This window comes from Chaetodon auriga, chromosome 3, assembly GCF_051107435.1.
Source record: "Chaetodon auriga isolate fChaAug3 chromosome 3, fChaAug3.hap1, whole genome shotgun sequence".
In the NCBI taxonomy this organism is placed as follows: Eukaryota; Metazoa; Chordata; class Actinopteri; order Chaetodontiformes; family Chaetodontidae; genus Chaetodon; species Chaetodon auriga.
In genome coordinates, this window is record NC_135076.1 from 5,118,289 (window position 1) to 5,135,337 (window position 17,049).

At 39.2% G+C, this 17,049-nt stretch overlaps 1 protein-coding gene across 5 annotated transcripts in view; it reads left to right on the forward strand.

The window, feature by feature from the left end:
• Positions 1 to 17,049, forward strand: part of naaladl2 (N-acetylated alpha-linked acidic dipeptidase like 2) — a 518,168-nt gene that overhangs the window by 358,817 nt on the left and 142,302 nt on the right. For all 5 annotated transcript variants that reach the window (XM_076723158.1, XM_076723166.1, XM_076723175.1 and 2 more), the window contains 3 exons: positions 7,003 to 7,095; positions 13,346 to 13,533; positions 14,454 to 14,582. In XM_076723158.1, coding sequence (XP_076579273.1) covers positions 7,003 to 7,095; positions 13,346 to 13,533; positions 14,454 to 14,582 — 410 coding nt within the window. The remainder of the gene's footprint in view (positions 1 to 7,002; positions 7,096 to 13,345; positions 13,534 to 14,453; positions 14,583 to 17,049) is intronic.

A 17,049-nucleotide genomic window follows, 5' to 3' on the forward strand; every position in this document is an offset into this window, starting at 1 on the left:
GTTTACTGCTGATCATGGTTTTGGCACAGTGAGTAAGGAACGTCTCATCTGTGGAAGATTAGTTTCAATAGGTTTTTGTTGGATGCAATAACGATTATGGTGTATCAGTGGACATTCATTCATTCATTCATCTTCTATACCCGCGTATCCCTTTCGGGGTTGTGGGGGGCTGGAGCCTATCCCAGGTGGCAATGGGCGAGAGGCGGGGTACACCCTGAAGCGGTCGCCAGCCGATTGCAGGGCAACATAGACAGACATACAGACATACAACCATTCACACTCACACTCACACCTATGGACAATTTAGAGTCACCAGTTAACCTAATGAGCATGTTTTTGGTTTGTGGGAGGAAGCCGGAGTGCCCAGAGAGAACCCACGCATGCACGGGAAGAACATGCGAACTTCACACAGAAAGGCCCTGCCCGACCCGGGGATCGAACCAGCGACCTCAGTGGACATGATTAGCTTTTTTTTATATACTACTTCATAGATATGGCACAGTAACTGGAGTGAAAATGTTATTTTGAAACATTTCAGTTCCCAGTTTCCGGTGCTGTCACATTCATATGTACAGCATCTCTCTCTCTCTCTCTCTCTCTCTCTCTCTCTCTCTCTCCCTCTCTCTCTCTCTCTCTCTCTCTCTCTCTCTCTGTCACACACACACTCACACACACATACATTCATCTTAAACCAATTGATGCTCGAAGTAAAATCATAGCTGAAGAATGGGACTTCAGCAAGTCAGCTTTGCTGAATCCCTTCTTTGTCTCGTTTCCTCCTCACTTAAGTTTTTAACACATGCAATTCTTTCTATCTTTCTCTCCGTGTGTCTCTCTCTGTCTACCACTCAGAACAAATGCCAAAAGTGAAACAAATTTCCGTGGCAATTACATTGCGAGGCCACGGAGGGAGAGGCGAGCGAAGCAGAACAACTTGAAATGGCTTTATAGAAAGGACTCCCAGGCCCTTTAATTACACCACTATTGATTGCTTTGTGCAGGATTCCCACATTCACTTACTGCTTTTTCTTCTCAATTCTGCATTTAATACCCTGCAGAGAATGGCGCAGAGATGCTTCTGAATTTAGACTCTGATTATATATCAGCTCTTTTCATTTGGTGGCATTTAATGGCTTCAAGGTGCAGTTGACGGTTCTGGAGAAAGGTAGTTGATTGTCATATTCCCAGGTCGTCCAATAGCGACACTTTTGGTCCAGTTCCCTGGTCCAAAGTATTTGACAGCCTGGGAATGAGACTCAAAAATTAGCTGGCACTGGGTGGTTGTTTTGGTTGATTGTTGTTTGCAAATACCATTAGGAGCACCAGGAGTAGTCAGAGGAAAAGGTTATTGTCATTTTTACAAGAGTTACCTACTGAACCTTTAAATGTATGGGTCCACGGGTGATGAAATCAGCTAGTTTAAGATGTGATTCATTTGTTGTGGTTTTGTTTCAAAGTCTAATACTGCTAAATTCCATCATGGCATCACTAGTGGGTTGTGTGTCCATGTGCCTGCTACGATAACAATTGGTAGCTCCTTGTTCATCTAATTCTTGGTCTCATTTTGCATCAAAGTTTTACTTTACTCATTTGTTTTATTGTGTAAATACGTGCTGGAATTTTTTCTACATGAATAGTTAATACATCTGCCCAGTACTTCTGTGCAGCATCTCTAGCGAGTTTAGCTAAAGACCGTTGGTAGGACGGAAAGAGCTAACCTTTGCTCTGCCCAAAGTGAAAATAAGACTAGGCATCTACGGCCATGTTAGTTGCTCGAAGACTTTGTACTTAGGTGCAGCGTACATTGAGCTAAATGCAAAAGACACCATACTCATATGCTCACAATGCTAACATGCATGCAGGTATGATGTTTATCATCTAAGTTTAGCATGAACACAAAGTGCTCATTGATAGTCATATCAATCTTCTCATTGAACTCCCAAAAAGGAAATACTTAAAAATATTTTGTGGAAACTGTTATTGAAAGCAATATTAAACAATCTATTTTGTAGTTTTAGGCAGAGGTCTTGTCAGTAAAGGTTATGTTTTCAGGGTCAGTCATGTGTGATGTTCCTTGGAGAAGACAAGGTTAAGTATCTTGTTTAAGGGCTTTTTCAGACACTGAAAAACTGTGCAAGGGGAGGACCTGTGTTCCTAAGTTTCTAATCACTCTGCCTTCCTGCTGTGTACTGGGAAAATCATGAACTCTGTCAGAGAAAATGGCTAAAAAAAACACTTTAACAGAGCACTTTTGGTCTAATCATTTGGTGAAGTTGGGACAAAATTTACCATCAATATTCACTGTTCCACTGAGTTATTCTAAGAGCAACAGCTAGAAAATCATGAAAATTCTCAGGAAGAACCTACTGAGAGCGACTATGGAAACATCTGCTTTCACATTTCATTTAACTGTGAAAACCAGACTCAAACTGTAGCCCCTTTAAATATTTTCATAAAATCTCAAAACTTAACTCAGAGTCACCCTTTACCTGTAGAGGCAACCCTATCTATAAACCCATTCATCATGAAGTGGAATTACTCTCTGACAAATCTCTCTGTGCGTACGTCTGCTGAGTGAATACACAAACGGGCCCCATGTTCCATCCCTGCTTTTTAGCCAAAGTCATTTGTGCCAATGTCAAAAGTGATAAATGGGTTATGTGGTGCCTATGAGAGAAAGCAGTGAATTTTTATAATGTATTAAACAGGCACGAGAGGAGGGCGAGGAGACAGGCATGGGGAATGGAGGACGGGAGCGGAGCTGGGAAAGTGGGCTGTCATGCTGTAGTGCTGTGCTGTAGGCAGGGGACCTCTGTCACACACAGTTTGAGCCCCTGCTTCACATCTTTACTGGCACCTTGTCTGTATTTCCCTCAGATATCCAGCCATCAGCCCCCCTAGAGCTCACAGCCATCCAGCAAGGCAGCAGAACTGGCAAACACAGTATACAGTGACTGCTCCCTCTGTGTGTGTGTGTGTGTGTGTGTGTGTGTGTGTGTGTGTGTGTGTGTGTGTCTTTGTATTACTTGTGTTGTGGGGACACAATGCAGGTCCTCATAATGTAAATCATTAAACTTTAGAGTGAAGACTTGGGTTAAGGTGTTAAGGTTAGGATTAGGCAAGTAGTGGTTATGATAAGTCTCCAGGAAATGAATATAAATTGATGCAATGTCCCTAACTTGTGTGTGTCTGTGTGTGTTTCTGTGACAGCCAATTTGCATTTTAGACCTTCACAGAAAAGATACCGTTTCTACTGGAGGTCATCTCCATTGTGTTCTTGTTTCATTTCATTTTTAAAGAGTGTGATGAAAACATGGTGATGTTTTCAGTGTTTCTCACCAAAATGCATTGCGCTGGCTAAAAGTGTGTTGAATCCATTTCCCTCCTCATCAAACATTTCTTTGACATTTTTGAAATATCCTTCACTTACCGCCATCAAAAGTCAATCAGTAGAGCAGCATGAATCTATCACACAGCTTGCATGCAACACACACTCAGAAGGAATGTGTATGCGTGACCTGCATACTCATGTTCTCATGCAAATGTGCATCCGTATCAAAGGAGGGTGGAATCAAGGGCAACTGGATTTGGTTACAGAAATTTTTTGTCTCTCAACTAACTTCCATGGAGAGGTTGGCCACAATGGGAGATGGTGGTGGTGGTGGTGAGCCCATGGCACAGCCATGTTTTTGTCTGTAAAACCCCCCATTGTACTGAAAGTAGGTGGTGTTCAGATAGAGGTCAAGCAGTTCGCAAAGCTGGTCTGGGCTGAGGATGGTTCCATTGTTGTTGCCTTGTAGCAGTTGTTTCCTTACAGTTCTACTGCTTCCATAGTCGGCATGCATGTAAACATTGTTGTTCATGTTGGGACCTCACCATGTGGCCGGCATGTAAGACAAAAGACTAAACAAAGAGAGGCACGCCTGCAAAGACTAAAGCCTGATGAAGAACTCAGGACACAGAAAAAAGAAATAGCACCAAAATTCCATCAGACATTGCAAATCTCACGAGTGCAAGATTTGTTTTGAATGCAAATCCTGGCTTCCCATTGGACGAGACCCTCTGGGAATCAGGGTAGTCCCTGCAATATGGCAATGACATCATCAAGGATATAAGGATAGGAAAGGGATATTTGTGTGTATGTGTTGTGGTAAAAGCTGGTTGTGAGGGTCAGTGCTCACAGTCAACCCTTCACTGTTCATCTGATAAATGTAAAAACGAATTTTAAATATTGGCATTTTAAGTGAACAGCCCTTTGCTGAGACTCTGTTCACAGTGGGTTACTGGTTCCTGATTTCAGGCTAGTGGCCCATTATGATTAATTCTTATTAATAACTTAATTGATATTAAAACAGTAATTGGTATCAATAAATATCCTTAATATCTGATAATAACTAAATGAGCTCCTACCAGATCACAACATTCACATGCATCTCAACTATTAGGGTCTTACAGACAAAAGCATGGCTGTGATATGGGCTCGCCAGTATCTCCGATTGTGGCCAACCTCTGCATGGAAAAAGTACAAGACAGAGTCTGGAACCCCCTCAGAGGAACAGCACTGAGCCATGGGTTTAGATGTGTGGGTGACTCATGGATCAAATCCCAGAAGGTGCAAGCTTTCAACTCAGTGGATGGTAATCTCAACTTCTTGAGGGAACATCAGGGACAAAAGCATGGCTTTTTTGCACCGTACACACTGAAGTGGACAGGAGTCATCACATTGGAGTCTACAGGAAACCCATGCACACAGACCAATACTTATGCTTTGACGCTCATCACCCACTGAAGCATTAAGTTAGGAGCTGTCAGAAATCTGCAACACCAAGCTGAAAGTGTACCAACAAGTGCCCAGGTCTGAGAGAAGGAGCACAAACATTTACAGGAATCACTTAAAGCTTAAGGATACCCTTACTGGCCCTTTGTGAAAACAGGTTTGAAAGAGGAATGAAGGAGGCTATTTATGTTAAAATAAAGAAACCATCCCTCAACGGAGAGGAGGTCTACAACATCACTTATCCATCACCTACAACCCTTACCAGGAGATTTAACGACTTTTCACGGCTGGCACCAGGTGACAGCCCTAATGACTGTTGATCACACAGCCAGCTGCACCCAAGTAGTTTCAATGACCATTATAACAACCCCACAGAGGTTAAATACCTGGGACCTGGGACAACACATTGTTAAACTGTTTCACAATAGTGGTCAAAAATGCTGCACTGTCCTTTTTTACTTTTTTTTTTTTTTTTTTTTTTTGGACAGGAAATAATTATAAAAAAAAAAAAATTGAAAATAGTACAAGAATTGAAATTTTCAAGTCTTTTCTACTGAGCAGAGGACAGTCCCGGATGCATTCCATTGAAAAGCTCAGGGTTATGGGGTTTTTTAAGACACGTGGATGTTAATCCAACAGACATTATTCAAACTCACCAATTAGTCCTCATTATAAAAAAAAAAAAAAAAAAAAAAAATCCTTTATTTCATTCTGGTGCATCAAGCTTGCAGTGGATGAGACAGTTCAAGGTGGGCCGGTCCATTTCATGACAAACCATCTAATGTCATCTGAAAAATATTGGTACGTCTCTTTTATCTGTGCCTTTTTATGGTCGGTTCTCACCTGAATGATATATTGTATGTTTATGTGTGTGCGCGTGTGTGTGTCAGTGCAGTATGTTTTCCTCTGCAGTTGCACAAATTTGGTGATGTATGGCCTTTCTGTGTATTGTGCATCATTGTCTGACAATACCCATTTGGAATTAAAGTGAGATAAAGCATAGTTACACACAACGTGCTTATGAAGAGAGGTTTCCTCTAAGAAAGGAGCTTTTGCATGCATATGTGTGTGTGTACGCGATTAGAGCTCTCATTCAACTCTCATCCACTTGACATAATCCAATTATTCCTTGAGAGTGAGACAGGGAATTTGACAGAAACAAATACTGTGTGAGAGTGTGGGTCTGTGTTCGTGCTTATTGTACTTCATTTGATTGTGTTGGCTAATCTAGTTGATCAGTTTGTATTGATAAATCTTAACATGACATTATGGGGCAAAGCTCTATCCATATGAAAACCATGTTGGACACCAGTATAACTCTGAACACATTTTGTTCTACTTGTTCTTTCCTTTTTCTCTCCTGCATGAAATGAAACCCTGTGACATATAAAAAAAAACACATTTATATTCAGCTAATTTGCAGTAAGGAAATATATTTTGTGGGAAACATTATGTCTTTTTTAAATGACTTCTGTTTCATTTTGGCAGCATAACAAGGAAACTTTGATATTGAACCGATCTGCAAAATGTACTTTGTCAACAAATTTCATTTTCTATTAAAATATTGAGAAAAGATAGTACACCCCTGTGTTCTATTTATGACATCTATGCAGCGAAGAAGAAGAAAACAAACAAAAATGGCCAACAAATGCAGTCCAGGAAGCAATAATGTTTCCTACAAAACGTACCTGGCAGTGTGTTAGTGGTATATAAAGGTATTCAGTCAGAGATAGGGTTGAGGTATAATCATCACTTTTGGCCAAAGTGGCTGGTAGAGTGGATGAATCAGTCAATGCTGCCTTAAACTAAACTGTTGATTAGCTGGAAGCCAGTTTTATTTTTCCAGCCTGCATTTGAAGAGCATCAACTTGAGCAATCACATACCGAGGAAGATTTCCATTTACCACTGCTTTCCTCTGATTTCAGTTTGCTTCCTCCCAGTCTGGCAATGTTCAAGTTTATACAGCAACAGCGTTTTTGACAGCCTGGGAGTCATGTGTTGTCTTTCTCTGGGTGATTAAAGTAAGAGTTCAATGTACCACAGTACCATCACACTGGAGACAAATTCTGATTCATTATTACTCTGATATTTGCATAACGACTTCAAATTGGTCAAGGTTGGTCAAAATTAGGATCAGTTTTGAAGTTTGTCCGCAGTGAATTTAAAAATGGTTTTTCCTTTCCCACTGGAGCTCATCTCAAAGTCTGTCTGCTCTTTTTTCTAGAACGAAAGAAGATTACTCTGACGGTTGGAAACCAGCTGTCCTACAAGAAAATCTACAATGTTGTGGGATACCTGAAAGGAAGGAGGAACCCAGGTTTGTGCAAATGCTCCAAAGTTTTGTCTTAAAGTGAAAACTGCTTGTCTCAGTATTTCGTGTTCAACAAGGCAGACAAAAATTGTGTGTGCGAAGAGTGTGCCCCGCATGTTCTTCATGAACTTGATTTACCCAAAGTTATTTAAAATCTTGATTACATTTAGTCACATTTTCGGTCATGTGGGCATTAACTCATCTTTTACAAATGTCTGTGAATGCATTTATTCCATAAATTGATGTTAGCTAACAATACTGACAGGGACATAATATTAGTGAAATCCAGGATACAGCTTATTAGATGAACACATCATTAAGACTTTGCATTAAGTCAGAAATTATTTTTTTTTACATGCCATTCTCCTTACTTTTTCTACATTAAAAATGTAAATATTTGGTGGTACATTTTAGAATGTACATTGTACATTCTCTGTTTTTGCTTAGATTTAGCTGCATTAGTCATACTGTCCACAGCTACAATAAACAAGTTGATATGATTCAGTTTGAAGATTAAACAGTCGCCTCCAAAAATAATGTCATTGGCTTTACTTCTCATGTATGCGTATCCACAGCATATAAACAAGTATGAATAAAAATAAATAAATAAAAAAAATCATCACTTTACATAGCTGTCTCTCAGTGTAGGAACAAATTACAGGAACTGGATGTGCTAGTCCAGCGTTCCACAAATACCCTCAGCCTGAGGTGGCTTTTAAATAGAGGCAACCAGAATGACTCAGCTTACTGTGTTCACGATCAGACATCTCAACTGCTGGATGATTAGACATGAAGAGCAATATTTGGTGGTAACAAAGCACTTAGATCCAAAAAATATAGCAATGGAAAACATGCAAGATACTACTAAGGATATTATTATAAATAATAACTATATGAATACATTAGTTATTAAATGGACTATGCATATTTTAGGACACTGAATATGTATTATGAACTAAAGCACAACACAACCCACAAAACAGGCTCTGAGTTCACATTGCCATGTTAATGACTTCAGACAAGACTACCCAGTTTATGTAATAAGAGGAACTCTTCTGTGTGTGTGTGTGTGTGTGTGTGTGTGTGTGTGTGTGTGTGTGTGTGTGTGTCCATGTTTGTGTCTTCAAGCAGAACTTTATGCAAGTGTGTGATAATAAAGTGTTTGCATATGTGTGTGGTGACTAAGAATCTCGTGGCTTCTCAGACAGCACTATTATGCATTATTTTGCGATATTTTATAGACCAAGCTATTAATACATCTTTTATTAGAGTTGTTTTAATCAATTAACTATGAACATGAACAGCACATTAATCAGCAATGAAAATAACTGTAGTTTGCAGCCCTAGTGGCAACAAATGCCCTATATGAAGCAATGATTACACTGGCCACGAAGCAGCGGAAGAACTCCACAACAACTTTAAAAAGCCCAACTCTTATCATATTATCAGTTTATCAAGTTGTTATGGTGACAGTGTTAGCAATGAAGTGGATTTGTTTCATACCCAGAAGACTCAAAACAACAGAACCTTTCATTTGAGGTCATGTTATCTGATGAATCCAAAAGGGAATCCAACTTTTGCTAACCTTTAAGCTTTGTATTTGCTCCCCACCAACTCCTGAGGCAAAAATGGCAACTGGACTGTATTTACGCAGTGCTTTTCTAGTCTGACGACCACTCAAAGCACTTTTACAACACAAGTCTGCATTCACCTTTTCACTCGGCCAAAGATACAGTAGTTGGACATGTAGACTGCCGAGGTCAGGGATCAAACTGCCGACCTAAGAGGTGGACAACCGCTCTCCCTCCTGAGCCACAGCTGCCCTGTGTGATCTGGCTCTTCAGCTGCTAAATGATCCGCTGTGTTCACCAGCCATTGTTTGACTTAGTCCGTCTGCCATTTGGTGCCCGACAGGTAGACAGTGGATTATCTGTGTTTTGTTGTGGCCTCTTTGAAATTGCATGTCGTCATTCAGTACTAACCTCCCTGTAATGGCTTCTTCCTGTTCCTGTTTTCTTTGAGGTTATTTCACGTCAGAGCTTCTTTGTTATTGCCCCTTCATTCGATGTACTGAGAGATTCAAAAACATGAAAACATTTTAATTATCTGTCAAGAAAATGTTGAAAGGTTTTGGAAGTAAGATCAGTAATATGTTTTAAATGAACCCATGCTTTTCCTTGTCTTCCTTTGTTGGTGTCCTCTCTGTCCCACTCCTCTGTCAGCTCAGGTTAATTCCAACCATATTTTGTCCATTTAATGTTTAAATGGCAGCTCAGCCTCTTCTGCTTAGCTGTTTTTGCCCTTTTCCTTTTTTAATTGTCATTCTGCAGAGAGACCCTTTATCTTGTCCTTGCCTTGGCCTCCACCGTCGTCCTCCCCTCCTGCTCTCCCATCTACTCATAGCAATGCATTGTTACTGTACCTGTCCTGCCCAGTCAGTGGTGGAAAATTACCTTGCTGATTTACACTGTGATATTAGGCAGCCATAATGGGCCACTAAAGCAGATAATATGGGCCACAAATCTCCGGAAGGAGCGACATTTTAACTGGTTGTTGGCGTTTGATCATATGTCTGTTCCAGGCTCATTGATCTCCACCCTAAACAGAATGAATATTCATGCACATTTTCAAAGGTTTTGAGTCACACAGCCCTTGACAATGAAGAGGGTTATTTTGCAGGAATCTGTTTTGCCCTATGCAAATACTCCTTAAATAAAACAATGTTTGCTAATGTGGAGGGACAAAATGCAATATGAAAGCACCCCAACACAATTAGCACACAAATACTTCACAGTCCATAGCAGGGCACTCGACACACTGTTTTAGAGAACTCAGAGTGGAATATGCTCTCAAATGTAAGTTTGCACACAGGCAGTTTTACTGCATATTTAAAGTGCACTTATTTGAATGATGTAATCATTCTACCATTCGATTGCTGGCGTGGTGGCTTCTTTTGCAATATTTTTGCAAAAATCCTGGATTTTATAGTTTTATAGGATTTTATAGGATTTTTATAGTTGAAAAATCATCTTCTCAGTGCTCTCTGGTGGGCAAACTGTGTAATGGTGACACTGTTTCTAAATGATGTCAGACCCATGTGTCACACAACTTCACTATTGTTCCATACCAGCACATACTGTACATGTATGGTCCCCTTCAAGGTCTTGTAAATAACATTTACATAATTCTTAGATGAGCTTGTCAGTCTCCAGGGTAACTGGAGAAGCAAAACAGGAAGGTGTACCAGGCAGAAGAGACTGTAATTAGCTAAACATTCATAGTTGCTCAAATGTGTTCAACTAAACAATTTCTACTGGCTCCTTAACAGGCAATCAATAAAGTGCATTCATATCAAATTTGACATGAAGGTCTGGACTATAAAGAATGAAGAGATGTAAAACATTAGCTTCAAATCAACATGCCACCATCAGTTCACTTCACTGACAATAACAGATTCCCATCGTCAGTGCTAATTTAAAGCAATTATTTTTACAGAGAAAAGCAAATGAGAACCTAACTTACTGCCTTTTCACTAACTTGTTTATGCATTCTAATGAAGTTCACTGATTTTGGCATAAAATGTGACAAATGCAGCAGAGATGACAGTATAACAGTAAAAAGAGAGAGAGCGAGAGAAGTTTAAAGCCTACATGCTAGTGTTGAGAAGGTCACAACAATGTATTTGACACCAGTTTTGTGACTATTTGTGCCCAATAGATCCTGCTGTCCAACATTTGACGGTTTTAAAAATAGAGCTGCAAAACTGGACAATTCCAAATCATATCGCAAAGGAGGCAGAGATGGAATCTATGTTGGGAAACAATAGTGAGTTTTAGCATCTTAAACTACATCAGGCCATGTCTCTTACAACTGCAGACATATTTTCAATCCATAGACTCTGCAGACAGCTTTTCTGTTATACCCAATCCCAGATCCATTTCTCATGCAGATTTTTAAATGGTCTGTCTGATGAGGGATTCTGTAGGTTAGACCATTGATCACACACTGCTTCACATAGCACGTCTGGGGAGAATAGTGAAGGAAGGTCATTTAGATTTAACACAACCAAAAACCTGAAGAAATCTAAAACAATTGGGACTGTACATAACTGCTCAAATATGGTCAAACACACATCTATTAATAATGATTATTTCCTTTCAGTACAATTGCACCTTCATAGCTGACCGTTAAAGAAATAGTTTGCTTTCCTGCTGAGAGCTAAACAGGATCTGCAACTGCCAGCAGCTAGTTAGCTTAGCTTAGCACAAAGACTGAAAGCAAGTCGGAACAGCTGGCCTGGCTCTAAGGCTAACCAACTACTAGGCATGGATTCAGAGTTGCTCTGAAGACATGAGTGGCATCAATTTTCTGTCCTTACTCTTTTTCTATGTTCCTGGTAATGAAGGAACACAACAGTGTGGCTCATTGATGTGTTTTTATTTATTTTTGGACAAGTAATGGCACTCTATATCACAGAGGAATAAAACACATCAGGCTATAGATACACACACATTACTTGTTTGGTGGGATTAATTGCTGACTTACTTATCCCCTAAAAAGTGCTTTTTGTTGAGGACAAAATACCAACAGTGGTCATTGGCATACATGTAAAGCCAGACTGTATTTGATGCCTACAATAATTTCAGTTAAAGAAAAAAGAAATACCCCTCCATCGAGTGCACTAAACATTAGTTTGTGCCTGCTGAACCATGAATGATTTGTCATGGCCTGAGGGCAGCAAGAACATGACCTCATGTATTTATTTATTTATTTTTTTATTAATAAGTGCTTCTTATAAATGCTTCATTTGACTTTTAGTGTGTTAATCTCTTTTCAACAAGAAGCATATCCATGAAAAAGATCAAATAAAAAAAAAATAAAACAAATTGCACTTTCACACATGACTAATTTGAGGCAGTTTACAGTAATGGTTGATTTACCCTGGAAGCCGCTCTCAGTGCAATAATAAGTTGTCAGATTCTTAGGCTAAGCTAGCAGGCTTCTCTAAGCACCTCTTTTCTCAAACAAAGTCATCAGCACTCTGTGTTGGGGTGATGAGGTTTGCTCTGTTCCCCTCTTTGCCTGCAGGAAGCCGCTTTGTGCATCAATACTCAACATTCTGTCTCTGTAGAGAATGTAAGGCATACAAAGAAGCCTGAAGCATTTGTGTTTGTGTGTGTCTGAGTGTGAGTGTGTTTCCATGGAAAACCACTGTGCTTGAATACTGTTTTGTGATACTTTTACTGAACTCTTGAATACATTTTCATTTTCTAACTCTCTATTCACCTTTTACTTTCATATTTCTCCATTTAGATCTCAATGGCCTTATATAATGACCTCTGTGTGTATTAAAGCAAATGCATGAAGCGGAGGCTTTACATGTCTGCTGTTCAGAGTGTCTGGTGTTATGACTGATTTTGATCCAAAAAAGTGAGATCATCTTTTCAAACAAGGTGACACGAGGGAAATCTTTGAGTCTCACTGCGCCGAGAGTTAACAGTACATAACATTTTGAATGAATCCCTCAATGATCAAATATATCCATGCAGTTAAATGTGACAAGGTAAAACTGATTCAGAGGTGTCAGTAGTGAGATCACACACCACTAACACGCCTATTCTCTGTATAGAGCTGCATCACCTTCATTTAATCAAAGCTTTAGTTTTTCTGAGTTTTGAAGACCTGAAATGACAAAAAAGTGCAATAAAAGTATGGTAGGCTGCACATGCAGTTAGTACATATGGACTGATGATTTGCCTTATTGTGAGTATATCATTACCTTGCACCTCTCATTGAATTTGCATTCTAAATTTAATTGAGATCTCTAGATTTATTATTGCTGAAAGAAAATACAGGCTAAAATGATGATAGAATTAGAATATCATAGAAGTGATGTAAATTCTGCTGTGGAAAGTCTGCCTTCTTCCCTTTTCACTAGCCTCTTTTTCCCAATGTTCACAGTTTTTATTGTATTTTTTTTTTTTTTTTGGTTGGGGGCGATTCACCTTAACCTCTGTTTCACTAATATTTTTATTGACAAATGCCAACAGATCTGCCTCTTCAACATTCACTTCAAAGATTTCCAATGCGACACAACATTTGCCGCTCTGTACATGGAACAGCAGCACTACCCTCATCACTGCTTCTTATAACTGCCGTGTTTGTTTTGATTTAATAAATGTGGACGTAAGAGAAAACCATAATAAGCATAATAAATTACGCTAACTATTTTTCTTCTCCATTTATTTGTTTACAGATCGCTATGTGCTGGTTGGCAGTCGTCATGACAGCGACCAGGGAGGAGGGGCTTCAGCTATTATGAATCAGCTCATCGCTGCGCTGACAGAGCAGACCAAACAAGGATGGGTGCCAGACCGTACCACTGTGTTTTGCTCGTGGGGAGGCTCAGCCCTGGGGAACATCGGGTCCTATGAGTGGGGAAAGGTCAGTAAGCATAAGAGCATCTGCTTTATTAAATGTCAGCTCAGAGATAAAAAGGTTGTGGCTTCTGGAATGATTTCAACTCAGGCAGATGCAGTTGGCACTAGCAACAAACATGTACATACACCATGCCATGAAACTACACACTGTGTAAGGATCACCATACAGTGCACTTTAATCTTCATCTTTTCTCTCTTCTTTCTCCAACATATGCTACTGCTGGGGCTTGTTAGCAGTTAGCCCGCTAACAGCCAAATTATTAAACACAAAGATGATAGTTGGGTCTGTGCAGCAGCTTGTACTGACACGTGAGTACTGGCCACATGAAATGGAACTGAAACTTGTGTACCACCTTTGCAAATGTCAGTGGAAACAACAATCACAATTACCAGTCATAAGGAGAAAGAGGAAAGCCAGTCAGAACAGAATGTTCCAGTGCCCACTGTATTGTCTCAAGAAAGGAATCCTGCTACAACAGAAGAACAGCCCACTACAGCTACAGTCAGACTGTCTTGTTTGGATTGAGTAGGTCTCATTTATGATTCATTATTCTTATTCCCACATAAGCAGAGGGAGTCATTGTCAGCAAGACTGATACACTCTTGAAAATGACAGTGACTTTCTGTAGAATAAGAAAAAAAACATCTAGCTTTTAACAAAAACGTTGGATTCTTATGTGCACCTCATGAAATATCATGATCATAATAATCTTATGGTTTGAAATTACATTGTGAGGACGGCTGAGGACGAAGAATGACTGCCAAGAGGAGGACATGACAATAATGTAATCCTTAGATTAAAGTGGCAAGGACACTTTTTGTGGACTTGAGGTAATGATGATAATGATGATGTGACCAGTGCAGTGAGAACAATTATAGAATTACATCATCGGGAGTGTAATGATATGTGTGTGTTCTCTTCAGGATAACAGTGTCGTTCTGAAGAGCAGTGCAGTGGCCTACGTCAGTCTGAACTCTCCAGTTAGAGGGACCGAGACCCTCAGAGCTACAGCTTCTCCGACACTGCTGCAGCTCACTTCAGATATACAAAGAGTAAGTATTTCTGCTTCTGCTACTACTGACTAGCACTACAATGACTGCTAACATCAAGTCACCACAGATGTACAGTTTAACTAGTAATATGACCATACTGCTGCTACCATCAGTACTTAAACAGACGCAAACTGTTCTAGTTTTACTACAGCAGCACACACACATATTGAGGGTAACATGCAATATTACTCCTATTACTATTACTCCTAATCACCCAAATATGGTGATAACTGACAATAGTCTTGACTGACTCTAGCTTTGTTGTTATTTGTTGTTGCTATTATTATTATTATTATTATTATTATTATTATTATTATTATTATTATTATTATTTTACAAGCTGCTGCCATCTCATCTATGGTATCCACTTCTAAATCCACCTGTAGTTTTAAAGATGTGTAATGACAGTTGTTTTATATACTGCGGAATTGAAATATGTTGGTCCAGGCCCTTGAAAAAATTCACACTCTGGGTAAAAAAGTCAATTTCTATCATTTCATCATTTAGAACAAAACAAAAGGAGAAGGAGTTCCCTGGATAAACAGCGGTGATTGGTTGTTAGGAACACATTCACAGATCATTCCCTTTCTGTCTGGCAGCTGATTGGTTGACCACATGTGCAGCTGCTCTCACCTACTCACCAGGGTTGCCAACCAGCTTGGAGTGAGATTTCTTCTGTTGGGGTTAACCCTAGTCACACCAGACAAATTCATAAAATTAGACAAACGACTTGCATATCTGTCAAGTTAAAATAACTGAAATCAGAGATCAGTGATTGGCATCCATGAGCCAGACTCAGAGACAGAGACTCTGGATGAAGGAGGTGAAAGCAGCTCATATACTAAAAGTTTTATCTCCAAAAAAGAAAGATGCTGTGATCATATGAGCCTTAATATTGCAGGAACAAATGGACTTTAGAATTATTTAAAATGAATTCAAACTTGTGTCGCATAGATTTGATTTGATATTTCTAGAACTGTTGACTTCTGCTACTGCTTCTCCGACCAGCAATACCCTATAATATACTATTACTTCAGTTATTACTGCAGCTTACTTGAGCTATAGAGAATAACTAACAATGCTACTTTTTCCACTACTGCTTTTATATCTGTTACCACTGTGGCTACTACGACTACTCCTAATCTACTTCAGTTACCTTTACTAGCTATACCATTACACCTACACATTACATTACATTACAGTTACTCCTGCTTCTATTATTGCGACAAACCTCTTGCAAAGTGTAACTGGACAGATGAATACAGCTACATCCAGTACAACTGCCATTAGCACAACTCATTGCAGATGTATGCAGGCTATTGGTGGAAGAAGTACTGAGGTATTTGGTAAAGTAAAAGAAGCAATACCACAGTGCAAAAATACTCACAATGCTTACAAATGAAAGTCATGCATTTACAATTTTACTGACGGGTACAAAAGTATTAGCATGAAATTATAAGTACCGGAAAGTAAAAGTACTCATTCTGCATAATGTCCCATTTCATAATAATGCATATTGTATTTTTTGATATGATTATTAAAGCATTCACATAACTTTGATATTACAGCTGTTAAATGTGGGGCCGATTTGAATTTGATTACATTTGTATTACATACTGTATATTACTGTATATACTTCCTGATCCAAAAATTTGTGCCAGAACCCAAAAGACCTGGAAATGTACTACCAACCAGACCAGTCTATTATTATAAAGCTGGGACCTGGACCCATACTGAACAGAGAAACATCAGACATGAACCCAGCTGAGAAACACAGATCTGATTGGCCCTGTTTAACAAGTTACTGTGTCTGGCCGTAACACATAATGCAGACTCCTTGCAAAGAAAGTTGTAAAAATACATCCAGATTTTCTGTTCCTCTCTTGCTCATTGAAACAGCGTGGTTAATACACTTGTTATTTCAGCTTTAAAGTCCACTTGTTGTGAGGATGACGCATGACAAATGTGACTCAGCAGAACCGGTTTGGGAGTTTTGTTGCACCTAGCATAATAAAAATAACTTTGCACTTTAAAACTATAACAATGATTGCTTGTTTGTTGTTCTAACATTAGCTCTGCCAATTAGCTATCCTCCTCCTTCACCTTATTTCCCGGCTCGCACCTTTTCCTGCTAGTGTTACAATGTTGCCTCTGAATTGTACTAGAGTAGAATTGTAAAGTAGTAGAAAATAGAAGTAAAAGTACGATGGTACAAGAAGTCTTATGTCTCATCTTATGCTTTATGATTCATAACAGTATGTAGTAAAGTAATAGATGAGTAATTTTGATAAGATATTCTAGAATCATTGTAAAATGTTTGACTTAAAGTATAAATCCATAATATATCATATAACCACTGTTTCTGTTTGCTTATTTTCTTACCAGCTGTGCTGCCTCCATATTAGGAAATGCCCTTTTGGCTTCTTCACCCATATCAGGCTTATTTTACCTCCCTCATTGTTCCTAA